This window comes from Arvicanthis niloticus, chromosome 2, assembly GCF_011762505.2.
Source record: "Arvicanthis niloticus isolate mArvNil1 chromosome 2, mArvNil1.pat.X, whole genome shotgun sequence".
In the NCBI taxonomy this organism is placed as follows: Eukaryota; Metazoa; Chordata; class Mammalia; order Rodentia; family Muridae; genus Arvicanthis; species Arvicanthis niloticus.
The window spans coordinates 45,411,356-45,435,171 of NC_047659.1; the positions used below are offsets into that span (position 1 = coordinate 45,411,356).

General features: G+C 39.2%; 1 protein-coding gene across 6 annotated transcripts in view; it reads left to right on the forward strand.

Annotated features, from left to right (window-relative positions):
* The first annotated feature begins 1,120 nt into the window (after positions 1-1,120).
* The window catches only part of Ubr3 (ubiquitin protein ligase E3 component n-recognin 3), a 145,208-nt gene continuing 122,512 nt past the window's right edge, over positions 1,121-23,816 (forward strand). For 4 of the 6 annotated variants that reach the window (XM_076928886.1, XM_076928888.1, XM_076928889.1 and 1 more), the window contains exons 1-3: positions 1,121-1,718; positions 18,484-18,623; positions 22,128-22,286. In XM_076928886.1, coding sequence (XP_076785001.1) covers positions 1,180-1,718; positions 18,484-18,623; positions 22,128-22,286 — 838 coding nt within the window. In that variant the 5' untranslated portion in view covers positions 1,121-1,179. The remainder of the gene's footprint in view (positions 1,719-18,483; positions 18,624-22,127; positions 22,287-23,816) is intronic. The other 2 variants (XM_076928887.1, XM_076928891.1) reach the window with 1 other exon arrangement.

The following is a 23,816-nucleotide window of genomic DNA, read 5'->3' on the forward strand; positions in this document are numbered from 1 at the left end:
TTCCAGTGGTTGGTCCCGATGTCTGTCTCTCTCTACTCCAGTGAGAAACAGTGATATTGGTGGATTTTGAAGAGATAATTTAAGGATCTTGGTTGTTCTCTCCGCTAAAGAGTTTGGGTAAGAGGATAACAAGAGGGACAAGGACATGGCTTAGCAACTAGAGGTGCTTGAGGCCAAGCCTGATGACGTGAGTTCAAGCCTCAGGAAACCACATGATAAAGGAGAACCAACTTGCACAGGTGTTCTCTGACCATATGTGTATTAGAGGACTTCTACTCAAATAAATAAATTGAATGCAATTTTTAAAAAGACAACCCCCCCAAAAACCCAACCTTACTTACTTTTTGTGTGGGCAGTGGTGGGCACCCCTTTAGCCCTTTATTCTCAGCATTCAGGAGGAGAGACAGGCAGATCTTTGTGAGTTCCAGACTAGTCGGGTCTACAGAGCGAGTTCCATAGAGAAAACTTGTCTCAAGAAAAACCAAACCAAACCAACCAACCAAAGCAAATCAAGACAAAAAACAAAAACAAAAACAAAAACAAACAAACAAACAAACAAAAAAAACAAACCTTACCTTTTAAAAGAACTTATTTTAGGAGATTCACCTGGAAGCAGTATGAGGCTAAGGACTCGGAAATATTTAGGAAGCAGCTTCAATTATCAGCAGGAATCCAGTAGTAATCAAGGCCCTGCGAACAGCAATCAACATCTGCAGACCAGATACAGATGCCTAAAATACATCTGGTAGATGTTGTGTGTAATTCCTATGTTCCAGGCAAATAAAGACAGAAACCCACTTTTCTTTTTATTTAATCTTCTCTCATACGTTACATCCTGACTGCAGAAAAACCACTTTTATTTTATTTCATTTATTTTATTGTCTTTGCGCGGAGTTCTTGTGTAAGTAGTTGTCAGTTTTGAAAGTTGGGAGCCAACAGGTAGAGAGGACCTGTAGGAGCAGAGCCCCCGGCTTGGTGGGTGGTGGCGGTGGGGGGGAGCCCGCTGAGGGGCGGGGCTTGGCCAGAGGGCGTGAGCAGGGGCGGGGACCTCGCAGAAGCGCTCTGCGGCGCCGGCTATCGCGAGAGTTGGGCGGGCCGAGCCATCGCAGCAGTCAATTTCCCCCACCCTCCCGGGAGGAGCCGGGGGCCCTCGGACTCTCCAAATTCTGAGCTCTCATCATGGCGGCGGCGGCGGCCGCGGCGGCCGTCGGGGGCTCGCAGCCGCCCCAGCCGGAGGGGCCGGCTCAGGGGCCGACCTTAGACAAGGCGGCCACGGCCGCGCATCTGAAGGCCGCTCTCAGCCGGCCGGATAACCGTGCGGGTGCCGAGGAGCTGCAGGCGCTGCTGGAGCGGGTGCTGAACGCAGAGCGGCCGCTGGCCGGGGCTGCGGGCGGCGAGGAGGCGGCGGGCGGCGGCGGCCCCGGCGAGGCCGAGGAGGATGCCCTGGAGTGGTGTAAGTGCCTTCTGGCCGGCGGCGGCGGCTACGATGAGTTCTGCGCGGCCGTGCGGGCCTACGACCCCGCGGCGCTCTGCGGCCTGGTCTGGACGGCCAACTTCGTGGCCTACCGCTGCCGGACGTGCGGCATCTCCCCCTGCATGTCGCTGTGCGCCGAGTGCTTCCACCAGGGCGACCACACCGGACACGACTTCAACATGTTCCGCAGCCAGGCCGGGGGCGCCTGCGACTGCGGGGACAGCAACGTAATGCGGGAGAGTGGGTGAGTGGAGCCCCGGAGAGGTGATCTGGGCCGTGTGGTGTGGTCTTGCGGGGTCGAGGGAGCCCTGAGGGAGATCTGGGAGCCATCCCGCACCTGTCAAGGGAAGCTTGGGGGAGAGCGCAGACAACAAGGGGTTGGAGGTGACTGAGCTGTCACTGGTGGGAAGGGGGTGGGGAGGAGAGCATGTGCGGGGAACTAGGCTGAGAATTTTCGAGGAGGTCAGGGTGGGCGAGTGATGGGGTAAAGGGTTCATTCAGTGTGTGGGGCGAGAGGGCAGGGAGGAGGAGAGGGTACGTGGTGGGGGGGATCTGGTGTGGAGCTGTCAGTCGTGTACTTGTTGCGAAAGGGTGTACAGCTTCCTGCCTAGTTCTGGGGAAAGAGCCTTAGAAGTGATTTAGATTGACTGGGAGGGAGTGATTTGGGATCTGAATTGGGTCAATCGGGTCACAGGATGATGAGGGCCAGGGAGAGGGTCTTATAACTGCAGGTTAGGACCCTTGCGGGGGAGGGGGGAAGCGTCTGAACTGTGTCTGGGTGAGGGACAGAGCTCTGGAGCTGGTGGGGTTGAGGGAGGAGGGAAGGGGAGGGGCTTGCATAAAAAGGGACTGTTGAGCTGTCAGTGGAGTATGTGATCTGCTGGAGTGACCGAGAATTGGGCTCCGGAGCAGTCAGATATAGAATACCCCTTACACCAAAAGGAGGAGGAAATTACTGAGCGAATTAGGAATCAAGTGTTGGGTTTTATCTAGTTAAGGGCGCCTTATTCGTTAATACGAGAACATCGGTCTAAAAGGAGACACTCAACACATGCATCTTTGACAAACGCATTGATGTGTGCAGTGCACCTGGTGTGCGGTGGCACCACTGCCTTAATCCACTTACACTACATACTTTAAGAAGGAGTTAGAGGCTGGAGCAGACGGATTAAGAAAAAGGATTCAGGCGTTAGCAAGACCCTGCAAATAATAATAATCAGGGCTAGCAACTAGAGCTGGGATTTTTTTTTTTTTTTTTTTTTTTTTTTTTGGCTTTACTTTTGGCATTTTAATATTTATATATTATTGGCTATAAAAGCCAAAATAGTCTATAGTGAAAGATTCCCTCCTTTCTGGTCTCTCATCTGCCAGTTCCTTCTCAGTGCTTTTAGTTTTCTCTCAGTCCAAAGCAAGCAACAATAAATGTTTCCTCCTCCTGCAGTCTGCTCTCAGGAACAAGGTAACATTGTTTTACATCTTCGCTGGTTGTCCGTTCTCATCAGTAAATCAGTTTCCTGACTCTATAGTGTACAGACGACTCTACAATGTTGTATGAGTTTGCTGCCCTTGATTTAATAATGTCATTTTATGGGTATGAAGAGGCCTAGAATAAAATAAAAATCTCGGGGTGCCAGTCTCCTCTCACCTGTAGAAGAATATCACTGGGGTAAATTTACAAAAGTGGGACTTAAAAATTGTTCTTCCTAAGGCTTGTAATAATTACTGTATGGAATGGCCTGTTTCCCAGTAGCTTCTTTAACAGTGTTATTAAAACTTTAGATTTTTTCTGTTTGGTGGAAGTGGTCAAATTTTAACTGCTTTACATAACTTAACTCATATAATCTTTAACAATTTTGAGATATTTACTGCCATTATTCCCATTGGAGAGGAAAATAGGGCACAGAGTTTTACAAATTGATAAAAGATCACTCAGGTGGTAAGCTAGGCTTGCTGACTATAATTGCTTACCTTTCAGCCACTTTCCCTACTGCCTGTGTTAAACTGCAGTTTTTGATTTGTTTTGGGGTATTTATCTGGGGTGTTGGGCATACCTAGAATGTGCTCTTCCACTTTCTTACACCTTCAATCCCTATTGAATCAATACTATTCTTATTGTTTTTTTCTGTTCAGTATTGTTTTGTCTTTTTGATTTTAAATGCTATTTTAAAACCTCCAATTGAAAAATAAATTTTTATTATTGCATATATATGTAGTGTGTGTGTGTGTGTGTGTGTGTGTATAAGTCAGGAGACAAGTTTGTGGAGTCAGCTCTCTCCTTACACCATTATGAAGGCTCTGAAGACTAAATTCAGGTAGTTGAGCTTGTGTGGCAAGCTCTTTCCATGCTGAGCCATCTTGCTGGCACATCATCCTCCTTTTAAAAAGAGGGATGTCAAGTCATGGATGGCTTAGTCTCTTAGAGATACTGAGACATTTTTACTTCTTGTTCTAGGTTAGAATTCAGGGGAACTAATAATGAAAGAAATAATGTTGGGTCTTCTCTGGAATTTGGAACAAAGTGGTAATTATTTTTTTCTGGATGAAGTGCAAATCTGGCATTTTAAAATTATGATGCTTCATTGTAGAAGTGGAAATAATGTTAGTAATGTTTTTCTTTTGTTTGAGATAGGGTCCTGAAACTTGCTGTGTAGACCATGCTGTCTCTGTACTTTCCGTGACCTGCTTGCTTCTGACTTTCAAGTGTTGTAATTATAGGTGTGAGCCACCATGTTGGTGACCTCCTCCTCCATCTCCTCTTCTTTTTTTGAGACAGGGTCTTAATGTCTAACCCCAGCTGTCTTCTTCCTGCCTCATTCCACCAAATGCTGGGATTACAGGCGTGAAGTCATTATGCCCAGCTTCTAATAAGTTTTATTTATTTGTTTGTTCATTCATTCATTCATTCATTCATTCATTCATTTATTAAGAATACAAACACAGATTTAGGGCACCCATGCTATAGATAGGTCCATGTATTTTTATTGAGATTTCAGGGAATTTATTTTCCCCATGGTAGCAGTTATATGTGAGTTGACTTAATATTTACTGATTTAGTTGTTGAATAGGAGAAACAGAACTCTTGCGTGTGTGTTCCAGGAATTGCCACTCCAGTTTCATGGGTAAGACTGAACAGTGAACAGTATTAGAGCCATGTGATTATTCTGAGATTTTTACAGTTTATCTGTTTAGGTGAAATTTTGTCTGAATACCTATCTCCTGCCTTTAGAGGGATAGATAGTGATGGCCAGGATTATAGACTAAGATGCAGCTTCTGGAGCTATTTTAGAACTAGATATCAACAAGTTACACCTGTCTTCCAGGTGGGCAGACCTGTGTTTCCCTGGAAATAGTCCCTAAAGTTTGCTGAAAATGGAGAATGCGTGTATTTTGGAGTTGCTCTTCCATTAGCATAAAGTGTGTGTATCCTGCTGGTTATGCAGTCTCAGAAAGATTCCATTTCCCTGTATTCTTATACTGTATTGGTCAATTGTAGTGCTGGGGATTGAACTCTGAGCCTTGTTACTAAGAATATGCTTTATCCCAGAGCTATCCTTTATCCTTGTGTCTGTGTACTTAATAAAGGAAGAAATCATCGTGTGCCTTCATCCTTTTTATGTGTCTGACTGTTGTGGTAAGATGTTGTGTGACTGGAGATGATCTATTATAATGGTATTAGCATTTCATTTACAAATTTGCAATTATATAAATATGGGAAATATTCAAGTTTTTTTTTTTTTTTTAAAGACAGGGTCTTTTTACTTACCTTTGGCTGGCTGTCCTAAAAAAACAAATCTATAGATTGGCCTTGAACTCACAGAGCTCTTCCTGCCTTTGCCTCCTGAGTGCTGGGATAAAGGCAAGTGCCACTACTACTGGCTTCAACTATTTTTTATTTAGTAACATTGCTATTGTCAGTATAATAGTAGAATTAGCAGATACACGAAATGAAGAGAGAGAATAATTGAAAACTCATTTGTGAGATGATATTACAAAGGATATGGGAATGTTTTTATAGTTTTAATAATGTTATACCTGGGCTGGGGAGATGGCTCAGTCTTAAGAGTAATTATAGCTCTTGCATCAGAACTTGGGTTCAGCTTCCAGCACCCACATGATGGCCTATAACCACTGTTACTCTAGTTCCAAGGGATTCAACATCCTCCTCTAGTTTCTGGGAGTATTGCACACATGTGGTATACATATACATACAGGCAAAATGCATATACTTAAAGTAAAAATAAAAATAAAATAGAAAAAAATCTTGAAAAGAGAAACAATGTATAACAATATGACATTTTTATCAGTGGTGCTGGCAATTGAAGTACATATGCTTTCCACATGCACAAGAATCACTATAGAGTAAGTGTAATCATTATCATAAATGGTTGATGGTGGGTGAACTTAAAAACAAGACAAAAGAAAGTAAAACAGTGTGATGAAAAATGTAGACTAAATTCTGACTGGCTGGATTTAGGCTATGTAGGATACTAGACAGAACTGTGATTTTGCACATTTCTTTAATTTTTATAATATGTGACTATTTTAATATATTATCATGAATTACATATACTTTTTTGCCACTTTGCTTACTTTCTCCCAGATCTTAAGATATTTAAAAACGGGGGGATTTTATCACTTTATTATTCAGGAGTTGGCATTGATGATCAGATTCATAGCAGCTGTTTTCAGAGTGTTTAGGGTAGTTTTCCCCCACTGTCCTATGTCAAAATGTCAAAAGCAGTAACTATTGGCTATGGAATAAAAATGAGTGGATAAGGGCCCTTTGTTCATCTATTCCTCAATAAGGGACTTTTCTCGTTTTCATTTGACCATAATTATGTACTTAAAAGATATTTGCAAAAATGGATCAGTATGTCTAGCTATTTTGTTGGAATATTTAGGTAGTTTGCTTTGTGACAGTGTTTAAGTGGAGATGGTGGATATCTGGTTAACACTCTTTCTCTTCCTTATTTTCTTCAACGTGTATTGGACAGTGTCGCATATTAGTACATAGTGCATTTTCTTTTCTTTCTTGTAAAACCTTTTTTTCCTGCTTTATGTATATGAGTGTTTTTCTTGAATACATGTCTGTGGACCTCTTGCATGCCTGAGGCTAGCAGAGGGCCTTGGATCCCTGGAACTAGAGTTACAGATGGGTTTGAATCACCAGCTGGGCTGGGAATTGACCTGGGTCCACTGGAAGAGCAGTCAGTGCTCTGAAGCACAGACTAGCCTTGAACTCACCTGCCCCTGCCTCTTGAGTGCCAGTATTAAAGATGTACATCATCACTCTCTTATGTTTTTAAGAAAGTTACTTTGCATTTCACTATATTTTGGGGGGCTGTTATAAATACTATTGTAGTCAATATTGCCATATAGTTTATTTCAAAGAAATTAATTTACAGTCTTCTCAGTGTATGAGTTGCTTTCTTTCCATCCTAGCCCACATAATGTATAATATTTTAATCTTTGATTTTCATAGATATTTTTAATTTCACACAGAAAACTCAGCTGTGGTAGCAGTCTCGTCATGGCTTTTGTATAGCCTTTTCCCCTTTCCAGTTTGGCAGTGTGGTGTTTCCAGCAAGCTGTGGATTTTGTCCCTCAGATGTTGCCTTTCCATTGATGGCAGATGGCATCATGTTATTACCATTGGTCCCAGGAACTTGTAGTAGCTAGGCCAGGACTCCTTTTCTGAGTTAACTTGTTGAAGGTAATGGTGGTACATGTCCTTGAACTAGACATCCAGCCTACCTTCTTTTGGATGATGCTATAGGGAACCCCTATCAGGAGGCTCAGAATTCGTTTGTCACTAGTTCATTAGTATCATTGGGTATCATTCTTTTTTATGAACTATTGTTGTATGATTGTGGCTTTTGGTCTTTGTTGCTCTGTGCCCTGGGAAAATCAGAGAAATTAATATTGTGTATTGTCCTTTTCCGTTTCTTTTTGTTGCCTTCTTTGGTACCAAGGTTTGTTCTTTTGTGTCTGGTTGGTCCTTCCCATTGTCTGTTATCATCAGCACCTAGGGCCTTTGTCATCATGCCCTATTCTATAAGGCACCATTGTCCTGCCTGTCTCAGTATGATATCTACTACATGCCAGTCTGTCTGCCTTTCCCTCGTGCTGGTGGCTCCTCTCCATTATCTTTACTGCACTTTTTACATTCCTATCCTTGAAGAAGCTCAGTGTAAGTTTTAATTCCACAATGAATGGAATGCATCCATAGGGCAACACGTGTATAGCACATATGTGAAGCTGTGGTGCAGTGTGTGACTTTATGACTGTAACAGTTTCTATTTATCCTTCGCTTATACTTCTTCAAGTAATGACCTTTCAATACAAATTTGATAATAAAGATGGTTTTACTCTCCCATTTATATCCTATTTATACATATTAACATTTAGCAAATTAGTTAATTGAGTTACACAATATGGTTATTGGTAGAAAATCTTAGAATTATTATTTTTTTGTTTTTTGAAACAGGGTCACATTGTGCACCTGGCTATTCTGAATTTACTGTGTAGACTGGGCTAGATTCTCCTGCCTCTGCCTTTTGAGTGCTAGATTGAAAGACATGCCACCCCTGGTAGAACTAATCTCTTAAATTAATGTATGTCTGTATATATTTATATGGATTACTTGTAAAAATTTTTTCCTCATGAACTTGGAATTTTCTCTAATGAAATAGTCATCTAATTGTGAAGTTACCAATTCAAACAAAGTAGCAAAATACCTTTCATGATATAAGATCTTAAGACGGACGAGCGATCGATCGAGGAGACTCCAGTGCGTTTCTGTGTCCATTGTCCTTCTTTATCACTGTTTTATCAGTAGTGTGGACGTGATTCCTAACTTCAGCGAGCAGAGTACTTTGTGGCATCTTAAGTATAGCAACAGTTTGGAAGTCCTCTTAGTTGTAATTAATTTTTTCTCTTATCATTATGATACTTTAAAACTATTTTAAACTATGAAACAATGTGAATAGAGCAAAATTACAAAGATAAACACACAAGACTGTACTTACCTCGAGAGGAGTAGACATAACCACCCTCATGTGTGCTTTGGAGCTGCTTTTAGTAAGAAAACTAAGTCTCACCCTTGTTCCCATTTTCCCTTTGTTTCTCTGGAGTTTGTCATTATGCTGAAATCTGCCACATCCATGCAAGTTTTTTGGTTGAGGTCTAGTATCTGTGGCTTTTTCAGCCTCTTATTGGTAGGAGGAATTGAAGCACAGGAAATTTTGGTGACATGGAAAGGGAAGGGGGCCCCTTACCTGGTCTGGTTGAAGCTTCTTGACAGCTGAGAATCAAGAGTTCTTTCACATCAGCTTAGCTTGAGGCCTTTCCCCCTTCATAGCTATAATATAAGCCAGCTGTTTTCCGCAAATCTCTCAGTCTTTATAGCAAGGATACATGCCCCAACCCTCTTGTTCAGCCCTGCAGCTCCTGTTTGCATCTTATTGGATTTAATCTCATTCAAGGTGCCTCCAGAGCCAACCTGTGATTCTACTGAAAAGAAAAAAAAGAAAACTTTTTTTTTAAAGCCATGTAAATCAAAAGTAGCCAAAGCAGTATGCTAAGATACAATTGCAAGTCTCTTGAGAAGATGGGCCACATTTATGTCTTATTAACTGTCTTTTTAATAAATTGTATTTCTTCTCTGAGAAGCCTACCTATATCTATGATGTTAGGTGAGTCTTATTCTTTTCCCTGATTTTCTTTCTATTCTAATAAACTACATTTCTGCTTCATATTTGTTATAATTAGTTTCTGTGTCAAAGCCAACAATTCTGGATGTACCTGAGTAGAATTCCTATCTTTCTGCTTCATCAAGGAAGGACAGAGACATACCTTCACACAGTGCATATAAACATTATTCCTACATAGATCATTAATTGATCTTTTTTGGCTTTTGTTTATGTATGTGTTATATGTACTTGTCAGTGGATATTTGCACATGTGGGTGAGCATACACACAGGCATGCATGTGTTTCTTGCATATTGAAGTTAAAGGTTGACATCAGGTGCTTGTATCACTCTTCACATTCTTTTTATTAAAATTTTACGTGTGTGTGTGTAGGTCAGATAACAACTTGTGGAAATTGGTTTTTCCCTTTCATCATGTTGGACTCAGGGGTTAAAAACTCAGACCGTCAGGCAGGACCTCAGCCACCTTTACTTGCTGAGCCATCTTGCTGGCCCTCCACTTTTGTTTTTTTGAGAGAGGATCTCACTGCACCTAAAGCTCATATAAAAAGCAAGACAGAGTAGCACCCATTTGTAACCCTAGCAATAGCAGAGGGGAGACAGGCAGACTAGGGACTATACTATGTAGCCGGAAAGTCTAGCCTAAACAAAGAAGTTCCAGGTTGTCTTAGCGTTTTACTGCTGTGAACAGACACCATGATCAAGACGAGTCTTTTTTTTTTTTTTTTTTCCCCAGACAGGGTTGTAGCCCTGGCTGTCCTGGAACTCACTCTGTTTCTGTGCCTCGAACTCAGAAATCCGCCTGCCTCTGCCTCCCAAGTGCTGGGATTAAAAGCGTGCGCCACCACCACCGGCTGATCAAGGCAAGTCTTAAAAAGTCCTAAAAAACCATTTAATTGGGGCTGGCTTACAGGTTTATAGGTTCAGTCCATTATCATCAAGGTGGGAACATGGCAACATCCAGGCAGGCATGGTGCAGGCAGGCAGAGCTGAGAGTTCTACATCTTCATCTGAAGGCTGCTAGCAGAATACTGGCTTCCAGGCAGCTAGGATGAGGGTCTTAAAGCCCACTCCCACAGTGACACACCTACTCCAACAGGGCCAAACCTTCCAATAGTGCCACTCCCTAGACGGAGCATATACGAACCATCATACAGGTTCAACATGGTGGAAGGAGAGAACCAACTGCACAAGTTGTTTTCTGACCTCTGGCCAGTATGTGTCAGAGATCTGTTGTCTCCTCCTCTCCTGCTGGAGTTACAGGCATGCACCAAGAGGCTTAGCTCTTTATGTGAGTTTTCAGGTCCTGGTGCTTGCACAGCAGACACATTACTACTGAGCTGCCTCTTCCTCAGCCCTACTGTGCTTTGCTAATACGCTCTTATTTTTTTGTTTTTTGAGAGGGTTTCTCTGTGTAGCTTGGCTGTCCTGGAACTCCTCATAGGCCATTGCACAGGCTGGCCTTGAACTCAGAGATCTGCCTGCCTATGATTCTTGAGAGCTAGGGTTAAAGGCTTGTACCACTACCTAAACCACATGGCCCAGTTTAGTGTTTTTTTTTTTTTTTTTTTTTTTTTAAAGCATATTCTTCTGTCAGTCTTGTTTCTTGTTCATTTGTCAAGGGTCTGGTGTTTTGTAGCAGTTGTTTGTAGTGGTGCCCAGGTCTTCTAACTTTTTAGAAGACTTTTGTATCCAGGGGATCAATGACATCTTTTTAACTCTTACATTTTAAATGATTTTCTGTTTATTTGTTTTATTAATTACTGAGCAAGTATCAAAGCCTACAAGCCTGAAGACCTGAGTTAATCCCACATGATCCAAGGAGAGAAACAACTGCTGAAAGCTGAAAGTTGTCCTCTGACTTCCATACATGGCACATGGGCCCCCAACCCCCACATACATGTAGGAAAATAAAAATTATAATGAAGAAAATGAAGAAACTGCTTTCATTGGGTCTTGCTTTTTTACTCAATATAAAACCCTGATAGTGATGCCTGGGTCTTAAATACTTAAGACCATTTGGAGCTATAGACTTATTTAAGTCTGTTTTCTCGTTTTCAAGTTGTCATGTTTGTTCTTGGTTGCTTTTTCCTCTCCAAAATCCTTTGGATTTTGTTGTTGTTGTGGTGGTGGTGGTAGTGGTGATGATGATGGTGGGAACTCATTCTGTAGCCCAGGCTGGCCTGGAACTTTATATAGCCTAGGCTGGCCTGAAACTTGTGACAGTCCTGCCACAGCCTACCAAGTACTGGGATCCATGAGTCTTCCCCCAAGCCCCACTTGATTTTTTGTTTTTCTTAACTGTGTATTTCCTTTGCTAGTTTATGTGCTATAATTTTTACTATACTGTGGTTTGAAGCAAGGGCTTGATGCTCAATGTCAGTACTATGATAGGTGTTTGCAAAAAGAAAGAGCTTTAGTGTAGGTCATTTGACAAGGAGACAAGACGAATGCTAAAATGTTTCCCTGACTGGCCAGAAGTAAAGGGATTTAAGTGTTCTGGGAGAAAGGAAACCAAGGCCTGATTGATTGAAGCAAGAGTGGGTGAAATAATTGGTGTCAGATATATCAGAACAGATAGGTTTGTGGATATTTTATAATTGAGTGTCTGGATTTATTCTGTAACTATGGTTGAAGCATGCAGGTAGGTATTGAGGCCAGAGGTAATGTTGGATGCCTTTTTAAAATATTGCTCTTCACTTGTTGTTTGAGACTGGGTCTCTTGTTGAATCTGGAACTTGGTGTTTAGGCTATACTTACTGGCTACTGAGCCCCTAGTCTGCCTGTCTTCCCTCTGCTGTTGCTGGGGTTACAAACTGGTGCTACTCTTTCTTTTTATGTGCGCTGGAATCCAAATTCAGGACCTCATGCTTTCTTAGCAAGGACTTTATCCACTGGGGCCATTTCCCTGACTTGCCTACTTTTCCTTTGGGCATTTGCTTAATTCTCACAGGTGTGTTCTGTCTGAGTCAGTTGTTAATAGATGATTCTCATAAGTTTTGGCTCCTTCCTTCTCTGTGTTCTGTATATTCAATGCCTGACATGTGAGTTGTGCCTTGTTGGCTGCCCTACATATTGTTCATATATTATTCTTTTATGTATTTTTAACTTTATTTTTAAGCATACAGTTATTTTCCTGGAAATAGTTTGAAAATGTTAAGAAACAAATCATAAAAGGCCTCTTGGGTCTGATGAAGTGCTTAGTCTGGGGTTAATTTTTGTCTTCTGAGGAAAGATTCTTTTGAGTTGTTTATTGTAAGTCTTATGAATTAATGTAATTTTGACTGAGGATGTAGTTAAATGGGAAAGTGGTTGCCTAGCAGTTGCAAGTTTCAATCTCTGGAGCCTTAAAAATTACTTCTTGCCTTCTGCCTGCCTGCCTTCTGCTTGCCTGCCTGCCTGCCTGCCTGCCCACCCACCCGCCTGACCATCCATCCATCCATCCATCCATCCATCCATCCATCCATCCATCTTTATCTCTGTCTATAACATCTATATATCTTTTTGCTATCTATCTGCTCTCTATGCATCCTTTCTCTCTCTGTCTCTCTAGTATCTATCTATAGCTATTCATCTATTCATTCATTTGTTCATTTATTCATGTATTTATTTATTTTTACTTTTAGACAGGGTCTCAATCATGGAGCTCTCTGGCTGTTCTGGAATTCACTTGTTGACCAGGCTGGCCTCAAACTCAAAAAAGATCCATCTACCTTTGTCTCATGAGTGCTGGGATTAAAGGTCTGTTCTACCACACCTGGCTCTTGCTTGAACTTTGTAATTTCCAGTGTGATTATGGGAACAGATACCATTTATACCATTCTTGATGTAACATGTGAGTACTATGCTTTCAGAGGTATTTATCTCTGGTGTTGGGTAATTTTCTTACAGTTATGTCCTGATCAGTACTTAAGGACACAGGAACATTCTCTGTTCATTCAGGGATAATTTCTCTGAGTTTTTTCTCTTTGATGTAGCTCAAGGTGTAGCTGCACTCACCTTCCTAGAACAAGTTCTGTCTTCCCAACTCAGGAAATTTGTCTAGGCCATTTTGGTTCTTGTTTGTGTGGGTCCGGGAAAGTCTCCTAAGGAAGTAAGCTGACTTTAGTAGGCTCAGTCAGTTTCCTACATATCGCCTGATGTCCAGATAGTTGAAAACTAGCACTTTGTACTTTAGTTAGATTTTGGTTGTTTTAAATGAAAGAGTTAATTTGGTGTCTAATTTATCTAGGGCAGAAGTTAATATCAAAATCCCAAGTGTCTTGTATCTTTGTTTTTGATGTAGGATTTCTTTAACTCTTTTTTATTAATAAGATATGTTTTTGGAGTAAATAGTATTATCATCAGAGTGGCTTCTTGGTTTCCATTACAGTTAAGTGATAGGTTTTTGATTTTTTTTTTTTTTTTTTTTTTTTTTTTTTTTTTTAAATTTTTAAGTAAGGGTTTCTCTATATAGCTTAGGAGGTTTTGGAACTCATTCTGTAGACCAGGCTGGGCTTGAACTCACAGAGATGTACCTGTCTCTGCCTCTCAAGTGCTGGGATTAAAGATGTGCACCACCACCTGTAGTTAAGTGGTGTTTTGATTGAAATATATTGAAGAAAATGTGATATTGCCTACCTTCTCTCCTGGAAAACAAGTATGTTTTTAAATGATATATTAAATTCCTTTAATCATGTACATACTTTTGCAGTACAGCCTTATGTGTTAAATTCATCTCTCTTTACTTCCTCTCTTCGCTCCATTGAATCTAAGACTTAATGCTAAGAAATCTTCCACTTGGCTATATCCCCAGTTCTGAAAATATGTTGCTCTGCTCTGTTTTGGGGAGAGAATTATCACCTTTTAGAAAAGAACCCAAACTTGGTACAAGTTGATAGGCTTATGTACAGATTTCATGTGTAGATTTTCCTGGAAGCCTATTGTGTTAGCTTTTTTTAAAAAAAATATAATTTTAATTAACTTATAAAGACAGGGTACTTTGTAGTCCTGGCTGACCTGGAAGTCACAAAAATCCTCCTGCCTTTACTTTCTGATGCTGGGATTATCTTTTGTTTTTTGTTTTTGTATTTTGTTTTGTTTTGTTTTTTTTGAGACAGGGTTTCTCTGTAAGCCTGGCTATCCTGGACCAAAGGCGTGCACCACCACTACCTGGCTGGGATTATCTTTTAAACTTAGATGAATCACTATATTTACAGTTACAATGCAATTTTGAAATCAGATGTGGTGGCTCAGTCCTAGGACTTGATATGTAGAGGCAGGAGGATCTTGAGTTCAATGATAGCCATTGTCTCAAAAGAATTTTTTTATTTTTGTTTTTGTGGAGAGGGTGTATTTGGATATTATTTTAAAAACTTTATTCTTTGCCTTTCCCCCCTTGTTCTCATTTTATTTCATACTGTGAGGGACATATTACTGTGTTCCCCATGCTATTTTTCATCTCCTGTGCTAGAGTTATTATTGCATATGCCTGGGCATATAGAAGTTTTAATACTGGAACCCAGCTTGGAGATTATTTGCTACTAGCTCTTTTGTGGTTGTACCTTACACCTTTGAGTCAGATTCAGTAACACATGCTACAGTCTAAGAGGACTTTACTTGGTTAATAGTTGAGTGCAATAATGGGCTAGTTTGATTACTAGTTAAGAAGACTTTTGTGTTTCTAGTCTCTGGCTGTATACCTTCTGGATGCCTTGTTGGCAAGCTGTTGTCCAAAAGTCCCATGCTTATTTATGCTCATAACATTTGATTAGATCACATCACACTTTGGGTGAGCTGCTCAGGACTTGGGAAACGGACGATCTCTGTGAGCTTGAGGCCAGGCTGGCCTACATAGCGGGTTCCAGGACTGTGTTCCAGAGCTGTGTAGTGAGGCTGTGTCTCCTCAGCCTAACAATAAAAACTTACATTCTCATTTGTTTACATATTGTTCATGCTTTCTTTTACTTTATAAAAGCAACATTGAATGTTTATTAACAGACTGTATTATGGCCTTTAAAGCAGAAAATATTATTCCTTTAAGAAAAAAAATGGCTGAATTCTGTACTATAGCCGCAGGTTTTTGTGAATTTAAAACTTCCTTTCCTTTCCTAAACAAGTAAAATTGTTAGGAAACATGTGGATGCATTTTAAGATCTTATTCAAATCTAAGAACAATGAAAGAATAAATATAAATAATATGTTCTTGGTTTTACTATGCCATTTTCTTTATCATATACTAGTCTAAATGTAACAGTGTCTTAATCATTTAAATTTCATGCTGAAAGTTGAGAGGAAGGAGTTACTTAGGAATGTGTGATGTACTTCAGTAATGAGCCCCAGGGTAGGGAACAGGATTAAAGGTTTGTGGGGAAAAGTTAGGTGGGTGGCACATGATTTGTATCAACTTTCTCTCTCCTTTTGTCTGGCAATGACTTATTTATTATCAATTAGGGTTTGCTCTAAGCCAAAAATAGTATTTTGGTCAGAGTTCAAGTTGTGCAATTTCTTATAATATACAGATATCTCCATTCCTTCTTATAAAAGGACTTGATTTTTTTTTTTTTTGGAATTTGCAAACATTTATGTATGAGTATAGTATATGGGAAGGATGAAACAAAAAAAGACATTGTTAAGAACTGTAGTCGTGGGCTGGAGAGATGGCTCAGTGGTTAAGAGCACTAACTGCTTTTCCAGAGGTCCTGAGTTCAATTCCCAGTAACCACATGGTGGCTCACAACCATCTGTAATGGGATCTGATGCTCTCTTCTGGTGTCTCTGAAGCGAGAGACAGTGTATTGACATACATAAAATGAATAAATAAATTGTAAAAAAAAGTAAATAAAAAATTGTAGTTATAAGATTTTGTGAATATACACTGATAAATATTTTGTAAACAGTAGGAAAACCTATAAGATAGGACCTCTATTTCTAAAACTATTATTATGTTGTCATAATTTTAATTTTTAATAATCACTCAGTTGCTCATCCTCTAATTTACCCTAAAGTAAAAAAGGGTTAAATTTCTACAAACTGGGATTGTAACACTGCAAATAGTATTACTCCTTTTTTTTCTTACTGAGAAAATAGGAAGTGGTGAATTGCTTGTGTTAAAGGCATATATACATGTAGATATATGTGTGTCTATGGATTTCATCCTTCCTTAATTTGTTGAAGAGAATCTAACCAGAGTCCTACATACACTGAGCATATGTTCTGAACTATACCTCAAATTTGCAGGAGTAATGAGTTGTGATTTTAATGTAAGTTATGAATTCTTAGGTTAGTAAATCTTGTGGTTTTTTTTTTTTTTGTTGTTACCTACTTTATATACAAAGGAGAGAATTTATAAAATGTCTGTGTACAATTTATAAGAATTTCTGGGGGACATATATGGTGGTGTGTACCTATAATACCAGCAATGGGAGGCGGAGGTAGAAAGATTAGGAGTTCAAAGGCAACCTTAGCTACTTTAGGGATATTTGAAACTAGTCTGGGCCATGAGATCTTGCCTGAAAATCCCCATGACAAGCCCCCTTCCAAAACAAAGTAGAATAACCCCCTGCAGTGTGGGTATTCATGGATCACTGTCCTCTTTAGAAAATACCACAAAATATTTATCATATATCTTAATTCTAATTTAAAATGAACTCAAGCTAATGTAGTTATAAAATCTGAAAGTAAATACAAATTTCAGAAGGTTTGAAGAACTTATAAAGGGGATGAGAGATGTCTCAGGGGTTCAGAGAGCTTGCTGCTCCACCAAAAGGCCCACGGTTGGTTCCTAGTACCTACATCTTATGCTCACAACCTCCTGTTACTCCAACTGCAGAGGCTCTGGAACCAGGGCTCCTCAGCCCCAGGCTCCCCAGTGTGGATACACATACACATAAATAAAACTTACATCTTTAAAAAACAGTCTGTAGAAGGTTAAAGGATTATATACTAAGCTGAGAAAGAGGTTAGAGGAGGTCATCTGGAGTAATAAGCTAAGTGAATTGAGTCAGAGGTTAAGATGGGACAGTGTACCATTCTGGGCTAAAACACACAGTAATATTTAGGTAACCCTTTGGCTAGTATCAATCATAAACATGTTTTTTTTTTCTTCTTCTGTTTTACCATTGACAAGTGACTGTGTGGGATAATTTTTTTCCTAATACGGCTTTTCTTGATCAACTTTTATGTTTATTAATCATCAATGACACTTAGATTTTGTTAGGCTTAAATTGTCTTCCTTTCCTTTCCTTTCCTTTCCTTTCCTTTCCTTTCTTTCTTTCTTTCTTTCTTTCCCTCTTCCATTTTTCCTTCCTTCTTTTCTTCCCTCCCTCCCTTCTTCCCTCCATCCCTCTGTCTCTTCTTCCCTCCCTCCCTCTTTCCTTCCTTCCTTTCTTCCTCCTCCTTCCTCTCTCCCCACTCCCTCTCTCTCCTCCTCCCTCTCTCTCTCTCCTCTTTCTCTCCCTCCCTTCCCCCCCCCCAAAGTTTTGATGTCCAGAACTACCTGGGACGACTAAAGCCTTGTGGGTCCACATCCTCTGCCATTTTCTGCCCCTGCTGTTTTTCCCTGCACTCCCTCTCTGCCACCAGCTGCATCTCCCTTTCCCATGTCCAGGCTCAGGTCTCCACTGCAAATAGATTGGACAGGAAAATTTCTGCCACAAAGATAGTTTTTGTACTCTTCCTATTAAGTTTATTTTTAGGCATTTTTATGTATTTAATTAGTAATTTTTTTGTTTGGTAGCAAAGTAACTTATGTCACTATTTGGATTGTAAATATTTGTAATATTTGTCTTTGTTGCTCAAATGTACCAGTTTTTTTTTAAAAGATAATACTCAGTGAAGATTAGCAAGAATATATACATTTAAATATATAAACTTTAAAAAATAAGCTTCGATTATTTATATAATTGATTAGTTTATTGAGGTAGGAAAGTATAAATACTTTAGATAACTAACAGGTTGTACTTACAGGTTTATAGTGGACAGAAATAATAAAATAACACTTGAAAGTAATATATTGCAGTCAAACATGTCAATCCTATGGTGACTTTCTTTTAGTGTTCTGTTTGGGACATGGATAGTATGGCTTTTTCTTAGGAAAAGTCTCTCTGGGTACCATTTTTAATTTAAAAGCCTACTAAAGTTATATATTTTTTTTAACTTGGTGCTTTAAAAATCATAAAGGATTATATTGGCTTCAGTATTTGCTCATATTTTTTATTTTAGTATTAGAAATAGAAGCAATACATTCTTGCCTGATTAGACATTGTTATTTTTTCTTTCTTTTTTCTTAGTTTTCTTTTTTTTTTCTCTCCCTATTACAGGTTTTGCAGAAGACATCAGATTAAATCAAGTTCAAATATTCCTTGTGTCCCCAAAGACTTATTGATGATGTCTGAATTTGTTCTTCCAAGATTCATTTTTTGTCTTATTCAGTACTTAAGAGAAGGCTATAATGAACCAGGTATGTTTTAATATGTTTATTGTAATGCTCTTAAATGATCAGATCACAGAATTTTAGCATTAATGATAAAGAAAAAATTTAAAGACATCACTTAAAATTTTACATTTTTGACTATGTGTATATGTATATGTGGTCTGTATGTGTGTTTGTGCATGTGTATGTAGGTGCCCAGGGAAACTAGAGGTGTAAGATACCCTGGAGCTTGAGTTACAGGCAGCTGCGAGCCTTCCAATGTGGGTGCTGAGACTTGAACTCAGATCTTCTGTAAGAGCAGTGCATGCTTCTAACCACTGAGTAATCTCGCCAGCCCAAGATACCACTTGTTTTTAACATAAAATATTAAAGATAGCATACAAAATTATGGGCTTCACGATGCTGTTTTTATACATTATATTTTACTCTAATTTATGCCTTTTCTGCACTACACTGCTGGGTAGAGTGCGTCTTTGCTTAACATTTTTAAAGTAATGACTGTGAAGTACAGAAAAGTAAATGATGTAGATAACTTTATAGATACTTTGCAGGAGGCATAGCTTGGTGCTTTTGACTTTAAATAAAGAGTGATTTGCACTTATATTATGATTGGGCAAAATTAAGTAGTTGAGAAATGTTTGAATTTAACAGAGTTTTAGATAATAAATTGCTCTTGTTTTCCTCCCCCAGATATTTTATATAACAACTTATGATAGCCTTAAATTGTTGCCTTCCATATTATTGTGTCACTGCTAAGTGTGTATTAAGTTAGTACTTTAAAAAGAAAACCACTCAACTTACAGTTATTCTTTTAAGATTTTGATTTAGGCACATATTAGAGTTCATTGTGGGGCATTTGTTAACTTTTTATAATGTCTTCTGCCTTAATAATGATAGTGATATTTTTATCTTGTGCTACCACTTATTATATTATTTTTGTATGTTTTAAATGATTTAACCTATAAATCTTACATTCAGATTTAAACCAGAATATGGCATACATTCTTTTCTTTTATCTGTGTTTTTAAATTGTGAAGGAGAAATTATATTTTAAATATTTTTACATTTTGGGGCAGGACCTTGCTTAGTATTCCTGGTTAGCCTGAAACTCACTGTGAAGACCAGGCTTCCTTTAAATTTGTGGTGCTCCTCTTGCCTCTGCCTCCCGAGTGCTGGGATTATAGCTGTACATCACCACAGCCATCCTATAATATCTTTACATTCCTGAAATTCTCTTTACTGTGAGCAAGACATTTTATTCTTTTAATTGTGTGTTGGTTTCTTTTTTTTTTTTTTTCTTCTCGTGACAGGGTTTCTCTGTGTAGCTCTGACTGTCCTGGAACTCACTCTGTAGACCAGGCTGGCCTCGAACTCAGAAATCCACCTGCCTCTGCCTCCCAAGTGCTGGGATTAAAGGCGTGCGCCACCACCGCCTGGCTTTTAATTGTCTTTTAAGCAGCAGTTTAGAATACTTTGTTAAGTACTTCTCAGAATATGCATCTTAAAATTTAAAAAAAAATATTACTTTGATTTGATCTCAAACCACTGACTGTTTAGAATGAAGAAACTCCAGATACTAGATAGGCTATTGCAGAAGTTGTTTTCTGCATTATTTCTCATGAACTTGCTAGGCTTTTTGGAAATTTGCATTTTGTATTACAGGCATTCTATTTTTAAAAAGTATTAAAACATTTTTTGGTGAGAATCTTAAAATTTATAATTAGTTTAGTTAAAGAATATTTCACACAAAAGTGTCATTAATTTTTCTCTCAGTAATATTTAGTAGATTAAAAAGCAACATGAGTCCAGTGCATAGCTGTGGTAGTTGTATGATAATCTTACCTGGTTAAATCCTTACTTACTTAGAGAATGGGGTTCACTGTAGTTCTGGCTGTCCTGGAAGACTCTGTAGCCCAGGCTGAGCTTGACCTTGTAGTCATTGCCTCCCTCTGCCTCCAGAGTGCTAGGTCTAAAGGCATCTGCCACCACACCTAGTATTGTTTTTCTATTTTTTTAAAATATGAAAATATGAAGAAGCTAGTGGAAGCATTTTCGTCTAAGGATGAGTGTCAAGAATGCACATTCATTAATTTTTCTTCCATTGCTCATCATTAATTTCTTAGTTGGACAAGCAATCGAAAAAAAAAAAAAAAAAAAAAAAAACCTAACAAAAATCCAAAACTGTTTGTGAGCTCACTAAAGTTTGAGGTCATAGAAGTTCAGAAATTTTGTGGCTTCATCGTTGCTTTGGGTTCTTTTTCTCATTTTACCTTCAAATGTCTACTTATTATTAGATGTCTTCAGACATCTAAAGCAAGAGAGTCCCTGGGGAGAAGGCACACGTGTAGCTCCCAGTACTTGCTTTCAACTGAGAAAGTGTAGTTTGGTGCTGAGTAGATGTTCCCTGTGTGGCCCACAGGGCCTTCCTTAGCTCCAGAGACTAAACTCTAAAGTTTTGTTTATTTACATCTTTTTTTTTTTTTTTTTTTTTTTTTGGTTTTTTGAGACAGGTTTCTCTGTATAGCCTTGGCTGTCCTGGAACTCACTCTGTAGACCAGGCTGGCCTCGAACTCAGAAATCTGCCTGCCTCTGCCTCCCAAGTGCTGGGATTAAAGGCGTGCGCCACCACCGCCCGGCTATTTACATCTTTCTTTCTGATTTTGGGCAGCAGTGGGTGGAGGTTGAATGACCCTTTCATAGGGGTCATGTATCAGATATCCTGCATATCAGACATTTACATTATGATTCCTAACAGTAGCAAAATTACAGTTATGAAGTAGCAACAAAATAATTTTATGGTTGGGGGTCACCACTGTATTAAAGGCTGCAGCATTAGGAAGGTTGAGAACCACTGCTCTAGGGTCTTTAGGATATCTTTATTTTATTTTATTATTATTTTTTAGGGCATTTTTTGTTTGTTTTTGTTTTTTTTTGGTTTGTTTTTTTGGTTTTTTTTTGAGACAGGGTTTCTCTGTGTAAGCCTGGCTGTCCTGGAACTCACTCTGTAGACCAGGCTGGTCTCGAACTCAGAAATCCACCTGCCTCTGCCTCCCAAGTGCTGGGACTAAAGGCATGCGCCACCACTGCCCGGCTTTAGGACATCTTTTTAAAGGGCAAAAACACAAGGTTTTTTTCTTTCATCTTTAATATTTTTTCTCATTTACCGGCCAAAGAGGTTTTTTCTCTCTCTTTCCATTTCTCCTTGAGTGTGTAGCTTCACAGCACTCTTGTAGAGAGGTCTGAGGATCCTTGTGTGTTTCTGGAAGCCAGCTTTAGAGACAAGCATTCTCCACATTGCTATCTTGCCAGCCCTACAATTTTAAATTCGCACTATGCCATTAATTAATATTGACTTAATACTGACTTTTTGGCTGTAAAATATCAAAACTACTAAAATTTTGAAAGTGTAAAATGTTATTGTTCTGAACAAAATATTTTAAGTTATCCTTAGTTTTATAATTATGTTTATATATATGTGTGTGTGTGTGTGTGTGTATATGTGTGTATAATTTTTTTTTTTTCTTCCTTTAGCAGCTGATGTACCATCAGAAAAAGATCTGAACAAAGTTCTTCAGCTTTTGGAGCCTCAGATTTCTTTTTTAGAAGACCTGACTAAAATGGGAGGAGCCATGAGGTCTGTTCTTACCCAGGTGTTAACTAACCAACAGAACTACAAAGACCTGACTGCTGGTAAGTGAACTGTTAGAACAGACTTCCAGTTTACTTATTCATACTCACTGAAATAGAAAATAGCATCTTTTAGGACCTAGTATTTTTTATAGAATTCTAAACCTTGAAATTATTAAGAAAACTTCTTATAGATGAGAAAACTGAACTTCAGCAAGATTACCAGACTTCTTAAAAACTTCTCAGCTAATCTCTGTTGCAGTACCTATCTGGTCTCTTCATCCTCAGGTGTGATGGTGCTTGGAATAGCTCAGCTCAGGTTGCTGGTCACTGGCAAGTGCTTTTACCTGCTGAGACATCTCACAGACCAGAATACTTGATTCACTGAGGTCGCAGGGTGGGGTAAGGATAGGGTTATGACAATACCTTACTGTGAAGGAAGTATTTATTTAAAGTAAAACCTAAGAGAGCATGAGCTTCAGGGGCATGGAATTGGGTGATAATTTGTTAGATTCCAGGTAGATGTTCTAGTGTTTGCCATAAATAATAAACAATAGGAGAAGATGAGGCAGTGGTTTGAAATTATAGCAGAGCAGGTAGTACACACTGCAGGCTCTTAGGAAAAGAAATAGTGTGAGATGTGTCTTATGATTGCTCTGGAAGACTCCCTGACTGTACACATTGGCCCTGAGGCAGATCATGGTGGTCCTGCTGAGTTAACAATCATCATATTGGTCCACTGGAGCTAGAGGAAACTGAAAATTTGGGGCAGAATACCAAGGAGTGATGGGTAGATTTTTGGAGAGTCAGTGAGTATCCAGTATGAGACTACCTAAGATTTTTGAAATTTTTTCTTCTTAGATTTATTTTATATGTGTGAGTGTTTTACCTTCATGTGTGTATGTGCATCACATGTATGTCTAGTGCCTGTGGAGGTCATAGAGGACACAGAGGACATCAGATTCCCTGAAACTAGAGTTACAGATCAACTGTGAGTTGATGTGTGGGTACTAGGAATTGAACCTGGGTCTTCTGCTAGAACAAGTGCTCTTAACTGCTGAACCATCTCTTACTGCTCCCTAAGATTTGTTAGGCATTGTCTATTATAGGTTAATAATAGAATAATTACCTGTAGGAAAGCAGTGTTAGTTAGATTTTAGTTTAGCCAGCTGAAAGAGACCTTTCTATTTCTGTAAGCATCTGACTCTGAGATTCCAGAAGGCTAGACCTTGAATAAGTAAGGTCAATTATGGCTTAGTCTTAAGAAAATTTAAAATCAAAAGAGAAAATGAGAAAAAGAAAAACATAAAGAAAGCTCAGGATCAGAGGATACAGGTATAGCTCACCAGTTAAGAGACGAGGATGGAAGGTGTTTTTCCAAGGGACCCAGGCTTGACTCCCAACACTCATATTTGGGCAACTTACAACTGCTGCTAACTCTAGCCCCAGGGGAATCTGAGATCCTCTTCTGGCCTCTGAGAGCACCACACAGATATACAAACTCCCATTTACACATGCACATATACACATAATAAAAATGTATCTTAAAAAAGCTTATAACCTGGGCAGTACAGATGGCTTAGCAAGTAAAAG